This window comes from Vipera ursinii (genome assembly GCF_947247035.1).
Source record: "Vipera ursinii genome assembly, chromosome: 6".
NCBI classification, from domain to species: domain Eukaryota; kingdom Metazoa; phylum Chordata; class Lepidosauria; order Squamata; family Viperidae; genus Vipera; species Vipera ursinii.
This window is the reverse complement of record NC_139515.1, coordinates 48,715,273-48,727,533: the sequence shown is the minus strand read 5'-3', so window position 1 is coordinate 48,727,533 and position 12,261 is coordinate 48,715,273. Positions and strand designations below refer to the sequence as shown.

The following is a 12,261-nucleotide window of genomic DNA, read 5'->3' as shown; positions in this document are numbered from 1 at the left end:
GTCTTACCTTACCTTACCTTATTTTATCTTATCTCATCTCACCTTTTCAAAAATGAATTATTTTTAGCAAGTACATCAAGGCCTTATAGCTATGCATTAACTACAAAATATGTAGTTATTTAATTCTACCCCAGAACTGTTTATACTATTGATATGTTTCCGAAAAACTGTCTTCAACACAAAACTTAGAGTGTTCCTTGTTTTTTTTAGCATCTGTTATGAAAGGAACATTATAACTACAAAAGAAAAGGAAGCATCATTTTGGGTTGAGGAGTATAAATACAAGGTATCCTTAGTGATTCCTTATTTGCCTATAAATCCTATTGTGATTGTATTTTTTTTCTGCAGTATTAAACCAATTTTGAGAATATTTTAATGGGATTAAGGTCACAACAGCCAAAAACAGAGGAAATAATAATAATAATAATAATAATAATAATAATAATAATAATAATAATAATAATAATAATAGAATATATATGAATTTTCTTTTTGTAAAAGCAAATACTAGAGATGAAATGTTGATCTGGAGAATATTATTTATTAAAAGGCATTATTGGTTTTTAAAAAATCATGACAAATGTTATTAACAGTCATAACATACAATGTAAGATATTTATTCAGACCTGAGGCTGAAAAACATAAAAGTAAACTAATTGCCAGGTTGATTTCTGGACACAAATTAAAACATTTATACAAACTATTATAAAGTCCCAAACATCTTAGGGGCTGATAATCTGAAGGACTGCTTTTTTGTTATGAACATGTCCTTAGTCATTGGGTGAGATAGATGGTGTGAAATTTAATAAATAAATAAATTTAAGATTTTTAGCCTGCTCTATGGACCATTTCCAAGCTATAGAATGTACTTTCATAGAGTACTTTGCCTGCTCCTTTGCTTAATTTGAAGACTTATTAAAACATTTTTAGTCAGACAGTTTAATGTAAATTATTTTAATATTTAATGGTCTATAATGCTTAAATAATTAAAAATTCAGATCTGCTTTATATATATGGGTGATATGTTATACTTAAAAGATAATTACAGTTGTTAAGCTTTCTATTAATGGTAGCCTCTTATTCATTAAGACCATTTGGTTTATGCCTGTGAAAGAATTGAATTGCCTACATAACAACATTTTTGCAGCAGGATTCTACAGTCTAGCAAAAGTTTAACTCACCTTTCTTGCTAAGCGGTTAATAAGTACTGCATAAGGTGGTATTGTTACATTAAGTTTCTTAAAACAAAGACCAGAAGCACTTCCAGCTGGGACCTTGAAAAGAAAGGACAAACTGTCCTGAAACTAAAACAATAAACAGATTACTAATCCTTAAATAATACTAGATGTATTAACAGCTGTAGTTTAAAAATACTCACTAGTTTTCTTATTGAATTTGCACTCTGAAAAATAATTTTAAAAATGAGTAAAATTTATTGTCACATAAACACAACATCATTCCAGTTCTATGGTAAATGTTATTGCATACTGCCCGTGTGTGTGTGTGTGTGTGTGTGTGTGTGTGTGTGTGTGTAATTTACATTAGTCCCTTCACATTTGTTCTGAACTTTTATATCCTCAAGGAAAAAACTCTGAATCTAATCCAATACCTGACAATAACCCTCACTAAACTCAAAGAAACTTTTGTTCTGAGAAGGTATGAATAGCATTAGATGTTAATATTTATAACTTATTAGGTCAGTCTGCTCAATAATACACTTCTCCTAATTGTTCTATTCATGTGGAATTATCAAGGAACATTAATAAATATATTTCAGGTATAATATATAAATGAAACATACTTTTTGACATTTATAATAGGAAATGTGTTTACAAATATAGAAACTCCAAAACATTTTCAAAGCATTGTAAAAAGTTTTGTTTCTATCTTTAGTTTTTAAAATATGAAATGCCAATTATTGCAAGGTACTATGTAAGGTTCCTACCTGATTAGCAGGGCATTTTTCAATATGAGCCACAATAATTTCTGTGGGTAACTTGACTAAAATATAGGATGCTACTTTATATAGTGCAACATTATTTCCATCAAATGTAATGATACTCAGTTCAGAGAGGATAGAACACTGACCTAAGGAACAAATTACAATAAATGAGATCGCATTAAGATTTCAGGCTTCTTTCAATCTGGAATTATACACTGAATCAATTACAATTACATTGAATTTAGTAATAATAAAAATAATTGCTTAAGAAATCATACAGTTATACTGCTATCCATATTTGCTTCGAAGTACTCTATGATTTCAATAGGCCATATGCTAAAATCAATTTGCAATATATCATACTGATAAAAGGATACTTTATAAAATAAGTAAAATGATACCTATGCATCAAACACACAAAAAACAGTCACCAGGGAATGAATGGTCTGACTTGGTTACAATTACAGTTGGTGTCAATCAGCAAAAGTGATCAGACCTGCAAACGCTGGAATTCTGCTTGTTCACTGGTAAATCAAACAGCTGATTTGTCATTCTGCATAAATACAGCCATTTATCAGATAACATGTTATTTCAATTCAGACTTTCATATTTTATTCTCCTAATGAAAAAATTTATGTGTTGGGCAAGGATATAGCAAGCCAGTTGTTTGACAATACTGGAAAAAGTAAATTTCAGTAAATGAGAAATAAAAATTATACAAGCAGTTAAAACACGGTGTAAATTTATAAGCTGCCCAGAGGCACTTCAACAGTAAGATTAAATAAATAAATAATAAATAAAATAAAATTGGCATTCTAGGATGTTCTTGGCATAATTTTCCTGTAATATTTAAAATGCAAGTTTAGGATTCTCTGTTTCACATATAATCTAATATACCATGCAAAGACTTACAAGGACATTCCCATTCAGGACAGCAGCTGTCGCTGTTGGTCTGAACTGGCATCCCTCGAAAACCACAGTCAGGTTTCTCCACATTCTTATGGCAGTTCTTTGAAAGATTATACAGCATCCATTCCATGTTAATGCAGACGTACTGGCTACATTTGTCTACAGGATCAAGGTATCTTGGCTTTTTCACGATGGGGGGAAAAATTGAGTCATTGACATATGAGGACATATTTTGTGTACCAAAAAATCAGCAGGCTCTTTTAAGTATAAAAATGTGATTATGTACCTATTGAAACTCTGACTATTGCAGTCTAAATGTTTTTATAAACATTTAACATAAAACCTCAGAAATGTGTAGGCTTATAAATATAGATTTTTGGGATTACAACACATATGTTCCTTATGGTTGGCATGTGAAGGTTAACTACAATAACACTAATTTTATTAGTCACAATAGTTATAAGGTAAATGTGCTATTAAGGGATAATCATAAAAGGATATATTTACCACTGAACCATTTTGTAATTAAGAAATATGCAAACATATCTTGAGAGCCAGTTTAGTGTGGTGCTTTAAAGCACTGGACAGGAAACCAAACGACTTTAAGTTATAATCCAGCCTTACCACAAAGCCAGTAGGTGACCTTGCAGAGAGGATTTAGAAACAGTGAAAAGGCAGGGCGTGTCATCTGACATTTGGAAGTCCCATCCCTCTTAATCAAGAGTCCCAGGGTTGTTTTCAGTGGTGGAATTCAGCCAGTTCTCACCACTTTGGCAGAACTGGTAGCTAATTTTTTGTTGCCCAGGCCCAGAATGGACTTCTGGAAGTGGCATGCACACAGAGAACCAGTTGTTCACATATTTGAATCCCACCACTTTTTTTTTAAATTAACAGGTTCCACGGCCTGAAAAAACTAGAAATTTCTCCAATAAAGCTGGTATCACTTGATATTTTAAAAATATAGAAGTAAAAAGTAAAACAAAAAAGAAAGCAAAACTATCTTTACCATGCATTCTGAAGATGTCACAAATACAAGTGTATGTATTATTGTGCCAAATGAAGCATGTTCATCATTCTTTGTTGTCATCATTTCAACTTCAGCCTCTGTGGATTGGGTTTCCACAAGTTTTGCAGTGACTTGAGATAAATCTGTTATTGTGAAATTCTGTGAGCTGATGGTACCTACTTCCTCTGGTTTAGTCACACGGTAGTAAGATTTTATTGATGGAATCCTAGACAAATCAAATGTTGGTTTTACTGAAGTTGTGCTGCTTTGACTAGCATACATAGTCATCTGAACAGGTAGTAGAGATGACTTTTCAGTCCTTGCATACGTTGTAATGTTTTCCTCTGATGTTTTATTACTTTTTAAGGCATACAAAGTGCTTGTTATATTTTGAAATTTTGAAGCTTGTGTTATTTCTGTTTTGACCCAGTCTGAAACTTTATCTATTTCTAAAGGCATGGTTTGTAAAGAGTCTTTGAATGGTTTAGGTGTAAAGACAGTAACATTCGGAACATCAATGGATGCTTGAGAGACTGCAGGAACAGGGATTGAAGTAGTAGTTGTGTGAAAATCAAAACTTATGGGAGAGAATTCAGTAACTTCAGCAATTTTGTGAAGAGCTATTGTGTCAGCAGAAGAAACTAAATTTTCTGAGGGACTGATTGAGTATTTTTCAGTAATATCTTGTGGGGTTGATGTAATATTCCAAAGCTTGCCCAGAGTCAAAGCTGATTCCATTGCTGGTTCTGCAGACTGAGCATCTGTTAAGGAAGATAAAGTTCTCCTATCCAATGAAGAAGTCAAAAAAGGCCTTCTTGTTCCCAAAGACATGGCTAATTCATTAAAAGTGGTCAAAAAAACTGAAGACATAGTATGTATAGTGGAAATATTTGTAATTAAAGATGAATTTGTTACACTCAATTGGTCATTTAGCAACATAGTAGGCACTTTTCTACCAGCGCTAGTTGGTACTACAGCAGAAGTGGTGGGAACTGCCGATAAACTTCCAGAATGTGATGCTGTAACAGAAATCTGAGGAGTAGAAGCTCTTGTTGTCAACATTTTAAGAGAGGTTTCTGAAGATGATGTAGCAAAAGTATCAACACTTTTAACTGTTGATGTAATTTCTGGTTCTGGATATGAATCTAATGGTTCATCAGTTATTTGTGCTTCATCTTGTGAAATCTTAATAGGGATGCTGCTTGGAACCCTGGTACCAGCAAACTCTGACAAACTTATAAGATCAGTTGGAACTGGAGATGAATCTGCATGCAACACATGTTTACTTTCTGCTGAAAGTGAACTTGTCTCTGTTGATTTGGAAGTCTGAGAAACTGTTAGAAGAGAAACTGTGGAAGGCCGTAAATAAAAGCTCTTTGAAATAAGTGTCACTTCCCCAGTTCCTCTGGGCCTTTGAGATGTAATTGGAGGAGGGATTAATGTTGACGTTGTGTGGGTTATTTGAGGACTAAAAGAAGACTTTATGGGAAGAGGACTTTGTGTTGTAATTGAAGTTGTTTTATTAACTACATCAGCAACAGTAGAAAAATATTTTGTGGTTAAGGAAGCAATATGTTCAGAAGGTGTCAGACGTGGTTTTTTTGACAATAGAGAAGCAGGCGTTAATGTTTTATTTATCAATTTCAAATCTGGCTGAATAGTCACTGAGTCTGAAACTGAAATACTATAATGAGGACTTGATGCAAATGAAGTAAATCTAGAAGTAAATACAGGAATTGGAGGCATAGTTGTTGTAAGTGTAGACAGATAAGAACTGATTCCTGAAGTTACAGCAAATGTTTGTGTTAAAGGTAAATCTCTCAGTATTGTGGAAGTTGGAAGAATTGTAGCTACCAGCGAAGAAGGAACTGCAACTTCCAATGGTGTAGTTGACTTAGTTATTAAAGAAAAAGCAGTCACTGATGGTACAGCAGTAGGTGCAGGGTTACTTGATGAAAAGAAATTAGGAGTTTTATTATAGGATATTGTTTTTACACTAACCACTGGAGCTTCATAAGTACTTGTTGGAGACAGAGATCTAAGCAGCACAGGTGTGGTGGTTTTGTTGTAGCTGTCTTCAGGAAAGAATACTGAAGCTGGTAACAAATCAGGTAAATGCGTGCTTGAATGAGATACCATTGTTGAATAAACATCTTTGGCAGTTGTTGGTTCAGTTGTGATTTTAGTGGATAAGTTAATATAGGTTGGCTCAGTCTCTTCAATAACCAGAGTAAGAGGCATTTGAGAAAATGTTTCTGATATATTCGTTATCTGGGAACTTAGCATTGTAGGGTTTGTTTTAACTGGTTTGGTTCCAAATGAAGATTCTGATGGTTTCACAGGGATGCCTGGGAGGAAAAAAAAAGTCTTATTCCATATTATTTTGAAAAGAACATGGAAATTGAGAATTATAATCTGATGTCACTGTCCCAGTGCTAGGTGCAGGAATCAGTGCTAAATGTCATGTACAGTGTTATCTACTCTCTTAGAGAATAGGTTCAGAGTTGTTCATTGAGTCAGATGGGTGATCTCTAAATTTGATAGATAGATAAATAAATAAAAGTAGAGAATAGCTTCATAATACTTTCCATTTATTATTACTAATAATAATAATATACCTTTTCATGTATCTATAAGCAATTACTGATGCAGTTTATAATGACAGATGTAACCAATAGTTCCTTTTGAAGTATTTTTAAACCGACATAACCAACCTTCTTTGCATATTAACATAAAACCTCATTCAGTTCAATGCATCATATTTATAATTCAGCACTTCTTATCAGTACATTATTATTAAAAACCTTATTTTTTAAAAAATGGATTCCACAATAATATGTTACAGTGTGCAAAGTTCCTATTATCTCCTTCAGATAACCATCCATTTCACTTTCTTTTGGGTTTTACATTTCCACTTCACCATTATATGGCCACTTCTTTTACTGAGCCTAAATTGGCCTCAGGATACATTTTCCCCCCCAAAAAAATTAAGCATTTGCCAACATCAATGTTTGGCTATTGTCAAATTTGTATTTGAAGAACTGTGTTCACTATTGTTATATAACTTGCTTCCTAAAATACTGATATGCCTTTTACAATCTTATCAGAATAGCAATGTTATGAAATGAAACCAAAACTGTTGACTGATATTGCTGATAACCAATGTATTCCACAAGTGTTACCAATACTTACTTTCAACTCACCAGAGCTCCCAGGACAATCTGTTCATAGCCCTCCATTTCTGTGAGATGAGCAGGATGGAGCCTCACAAATATTGTATCTCTGGGATGGCATCCATCAATTGTTTTGGATTGGTTATTTAATTATTTTATCTGTGGTTTAATTTAGGGGACTGCATATTTTTTATTAATATGTAGCTAAGCCCTGGATGGAGTTTTTTGTTATAATTGTAACCCACTGAGAGTCTCTTAATTACTACAGCAAAAAAAAGAATGAATAAATAAATAAATAAAATTTTGTGCAGATGCAAGAACATTATATAAAGCATACTTACAATCTTCTGGATAAACACATTTAAGTGTGACTTCATCTAGGATCATAGCTTTTGGACAATATGGTAAGCACCCTTCAACTCTACAATAAAAGATTCAAGAAAAATACAATATAAGTATTTATTTTACCTATATATACTTGAACAGGATTTAGAATTATTCACTCTATAGAACTTCTGAACTAAAGTAAAAAAACAAAAGTCAGTTTAATATTATTTGTAGACATTTCCAGGGAAAAATAATATTGAATATTACAATAAATGTTCTTTTACTCACGGTGGAAGAAATTTGCATGCCGTTCCTTCAGGATCATTGCATGTTTTAACACAAGGATTTGTGCAAGGTTCATATCTCCATTCACACATCCTCCTGTAAGGTATTGCTGCATGGAGTTCTAAGAAATTTTAAAATCATTTTGTAAATGATACATTTCTCTCTATAAACCAGAACTGAAGCTGGCCTTTTTCTATTGGAAAAATACAGTACTTTCTCGAACAAATATAGTGTTATATATCCATTGCACAGACTTTTAGATGTGTGTTTTTTTATGAAATCATATGCTGTACAGTAGATATATTTAGGAATATAGGCCACAGTGTGATTCCAAAGAATATTTATGTAGAAATATATGCAATGAATATTTATTTATAAAACATAAATTGTTCTTCTAAACAAAAGCAACTGAAACCTATAAATAAAATATATAATTCTACAAAGATTCACCTAAAATCTGCTGAATAAATCTATTCTCAAAAGAGTTTTTATATGGGTAATTTCAAAGTAAGGACTGTAACTATAGTTTGGTAAAAATCATAGGTTTTACAGCATGGGGGTTTATTGACAGCATCTTCCATATATCGTGAGGTGTAACTCACCCTCAATACTGAAGCTACTTAAGCTTTTGAATTCTTCGGAATCAACAAATTTCAAGATTTTCACTGCTGAAGTGCTAAGTGTAAGGAAGAAACCTCTGTTGCTGTGCAGTTCAAATGCACTATAACCAGAGATCCAAAGTCCTTGGTGATGGATAAAAGTTGTTCTTCTACGAAATGACAAACTTGCATCCCACTGTGCTAAGAAAATGCTGTTGTCATTGTGTACATAAAGAAAGTAATTTGGCCTTTCTGCACACTCAAGTGAAATCAGAGATGAAGCTGCCAGAAAATAAATGAAATTCATAGCAACATATACAAGCCTTAATACATATTACAGCAGCATTTAAATATATGTAGGAATGAATAAGTGATAAAAAAAATCAGAGAAACAAGCTAAATCCCACAGATCAATCCATAGTAAGATTAAGGAAGGAATGAGCAATATGTGTTCCACTTCCAGCAAGTATATTTCTTGCCCATCTGAAAGTATTTTTACTTCCTTTAACAAATTTAAAAAGTCCTTTTTTAAATTAACCATCAATAGGAAGGGAAAGTATTTACTGCTGTAGCTCAAGGGACAAATTCTGGGAACCTTTTATAGCCAGAATATCCAAAACTATTTTCAAAATAGAGACTTATACTGATATTGCTAGAAAAAAAACAGGTAAAATGCTATGGAGCATTTTACTAAAAGTAAAAAAAAGGTCCCTTTTAATTGCTCAATGCCCAAATAGTATATCTTGATGTCAACTCCATACAAAGTTAACATTTATCTTGTATTGCTTTAACTGTGGAAATAGAAAAATAGCAATAGCAATATCATATCAATATATATTGCTTCACAGTGCTTTACAGCTCGCTCTATGCAGTTTACAGAGTCAGCATGTTGCTCCCAACAATATGAGTACTCATTTTACCATCCTCAAAAGCAGGGGTGTCAAACTCAATTTCATTGAGGGCCATATCAGCATTGTGGTTGCCCTTGGGGGGCCGGGTGGGTATGGCCAGGGTGGGTGTGGCCTACTGGGTGGGCGCAGCTGGAGTGTGTATGGCCTACTGGGTGGACATGGCCAGCTCTACATTATTGGCATCAAGGGTGCCTATGGGGGCCTGGGCAGGAGTGGGACAGATCTAGGGGTCTCTGGCAGAAGGAGGATCTCTGGGCCGGGGCCAAGGCAGCGGGGACCGTTCCCTCACTGTTTCCAGGATGGCTTCGGGGGCCACATGAAACCATTTCGCGGGCCGGATCTGGCCCCCGGGCCTTGTGTTTGACATGTCTGCTCAAAAGGATGAAAGGCTGAGTCAATGGTGAGCTGGTGAGAATTGAATTGCTGAACTACTGGCAGTCGTTAGTCAGCAGAATTAGCTTGCAATGCTGCATTCTAACCACTGCGCCACTATGGCTTTTATCTCTTGTCACCATCAAAGCTTTTCTTATCAAGTCTATTACAATAACATTTAATCCAATTTGGAACATGTGTTTAAAAGAACACAATCTAGCACAGCAAAAGTTAATCTTTTTGCATGTATAAATCCTGGAATTTAATTATATTGGATCAGAAGTAAATACTCACATAAAATTTTATCTTTGTAAAGTCCAGGAGTTAGCATAAAATTATAATATACATTTTCTTGGACATTGTTTCTAAATAATGGAAATATCTTTTTGCTGTTAACATTGATACCTATAACTGTACCATTCTGTCCATAACTGGCCAAAATATAAGGACCTTCCCCAAGTTCTGGAAGTACAAAAATGACAATGTTAATTAATAATAGGAAAACTAGTTACCTAAGAATGACAAGCCATTTGAAAGCACAAAAACTTGTTGAAATTAATCAAAAGTAAAATGGAAATAAAATCAGACTTCCAAAAAGCTGGATGACCAGTGCATCTAATATCTTGAATTTTCATGATCATTCCAAACAATAATTTAAACAGCTAGTACCGGTATATTATCCCAATATGCTCTTGCCAATATGCCTTAACAAAGCCCTTTGATATGCACCATTCAGAAAAAGATGCCAATAATATTAAATTCACATTTCTACTTTATAGATTCAGCCAATTTTGGGAAGTAGGGATAACTAAGTTAACATTTGCTCCTCCAAATGCTTATTTAAACATGAGCTAATTTCACTTTCTTTCTATCAGTTAAATAACTGATTTCCTCTCATTTTTACAGCAAAATACTACTAAAATATTTTCTAAAATTAAAGAATTAGAGAAAAACTTCTATTAACTCTTTTTTCTCACAGAAAAACTGGCATTAGAACAAAGACAAAATTCAAGAGGTTCGATTTCCATATTCCCCAGGAGATAATAATAACTAAACTGTGAAGACAAGATTGTCATTAAAAGGTATACTGTAGAAAGGCCTAAAAAGAAAAAGAGATTTGCTTTGTATTATAAATGCAAATTTAAAATTATTAATTAATTTTTAAAGTATTCATTTCCTTTACTGGATACTAATTTACCATCTGCTTCTGTCAACATTGACTACTGAGGCTAAAATTAGTTTCAAAATATCACAAGACCTGGCCATCAGAAAAATGGCATCCTGCCTTTTGCCAGTTATTTTCCTGTATCCTGGACACCAGTTGTCCCTGAATATATTTGCATCTGTACCTTTTTTAGAAACAGAGCAACAACAATAATATTATCTAAATGTATTTACATTAATAGTCAAATATTTGCATCAAATTGTGCTCATTATCCCACATGGCATTATAACCATGTTTTATTTCTGCAACTTGAAACAATTTTCAAATGCAGACTACTTATTCAATAAAAAAGGATAACTGTCTTTGGTTCGTGTATATGTACCTAACATTATTTTCTTTAATACTGAGAAAAGCATACCTTGGTTGTAATAATCACAATCGTAAGCTGAAAAAAAGAACAATGTAATAATGAACAGTGGCCAACAGTAACAGAATCTGTTTTCATGACAACAATATACAATCAACTAGAATTCACAAAAAAGCTACTTATACTTATTCTAATTAAGCCCTTTACTGAGCTAAGTATTTACACAGTTTCATCAGTAATAAAAGAAAATATAGCAACAAAGGACCACTAGTTATGAAGATTTATGTTATTATTATGCATCTATCTATTATGCACCTACCTATGATAAAAAATCAGTCCATATACATTTACATTTTCATCTACACTCAATAGCCAATGCAAAAAGAGAGGTGTGCTCTTTTAAAAATGAGTAATATATACAAATATATTAGTAGATGGATGCTTCTACTTTACATTAGTATAGTTCTAGTCACATGAGGCCCTCCATGAATGCAGTTTATAAATAGGAAAGTTTCTCTGCCTGAAGACATTTCTGTATGGGTAGATGGCTGAAGGAGTAACTAAATGGTCCATGTGATGTTGAAGAAGGAATTAATTAGCATGGCCCTGTCTCCATTTGATTTGGAAGGGAGAGAGGAGAGCGTCTGGAAGTTAGGAAAATTTGGTTGTAAAAGCTGTACTGATTAACATAAAGACCAATTATAAAAGTATACAGTAGATTTAAAAAATCCTATGCTATGCTTTCTACTCTCACCATCTACGTATATATTCTAGCACACTGAACTGCTATGACTTAATGGAAAACACTGTGTAAAATAATCTATAGGGATTGTATTTAGTAATATAACAAAAAGCATACGTACGACAGAGAGAAGGAGATCGCCAGTGAATTACTGCACCCTGCTGGCAACATTTGTGAGCATAAGCTGCAATGCTAGTACACAGACATTCACAGTCTCCACCAAGATTACAGTTGCATGTATCTGTATGACAGTTTTTCACAAATGATGTTACATCAATCTGGAAAATAGGGAGAAAAATAATAGTATGGAATAATTAAAGACGTAAAGTCCATCAGGAAACAAGAGAGGTTTTAAAATTAGTATAATGTAAGCTCATCTTACATTATCTTTGTATCATAGGGTATAGATATCTGCAAAAATGTATCAGCATGATATTAGAAAGTTCAAAAGGCACATTAAAAA

The 12,261-nt window shown here is 33.3% G+C and overlaps 1 protein-coding gene across 1 annotated transcript in view; it reads right to left on the bottom strand.

Annotated features, from left to right (window-relative positions):
- OTOGL (otogelin like) overlaps window positions 1-12,261 on the bottom strand; it is a gene marked incomplete at both ends in the record, with an annotated part of 101,193 nt that overhangs the window by 28,357 nt on the left and 60,575 nt on the right. Inside the window, 11 exons of the mRNA XM_083365354.1 lie at window positions 1,182-1,274; window positions 1,379-1,402; window positions 1,946-2,088; window positions 2,855-3,032; window positions 3,858-6,205; window positions 7,372-7,451; window positions 7,646-7,763; window positions 8,245-8,523; window positions 9,819-9,986; window positions 11,108-11,134; window positions 11,920-12,076. Coding sequence (XP_083221480.1) covers window positions 1,182-1,274; window positions 1,379-1,402; window positions 1,946-2,088; window positions 2,855-3,032; window positions 3,858-6,205; window positions 7,372-7,451; window positions 7,646-7,763; window positions 8,245-8,523; window positions 9,819-9,986; window positions 11,108-11,134; window positions 11,920-12,076 — 3,615 coding nt within the window. The remainder of the gene's footprint in view (window positions 1-1,181; window positions 1,275-1,378; window positions 1,403-1,945; window positions 2,089-2,854; window positions 3,033-3,857; window positions 6,206-7,371; window positions 7,452-7,645; window positions 7,764-8,244; window positions 8,524-9,818; window positions 9,987-11,107; window positions 11,135-11,919; window positions 12,077-12,261) is intronic.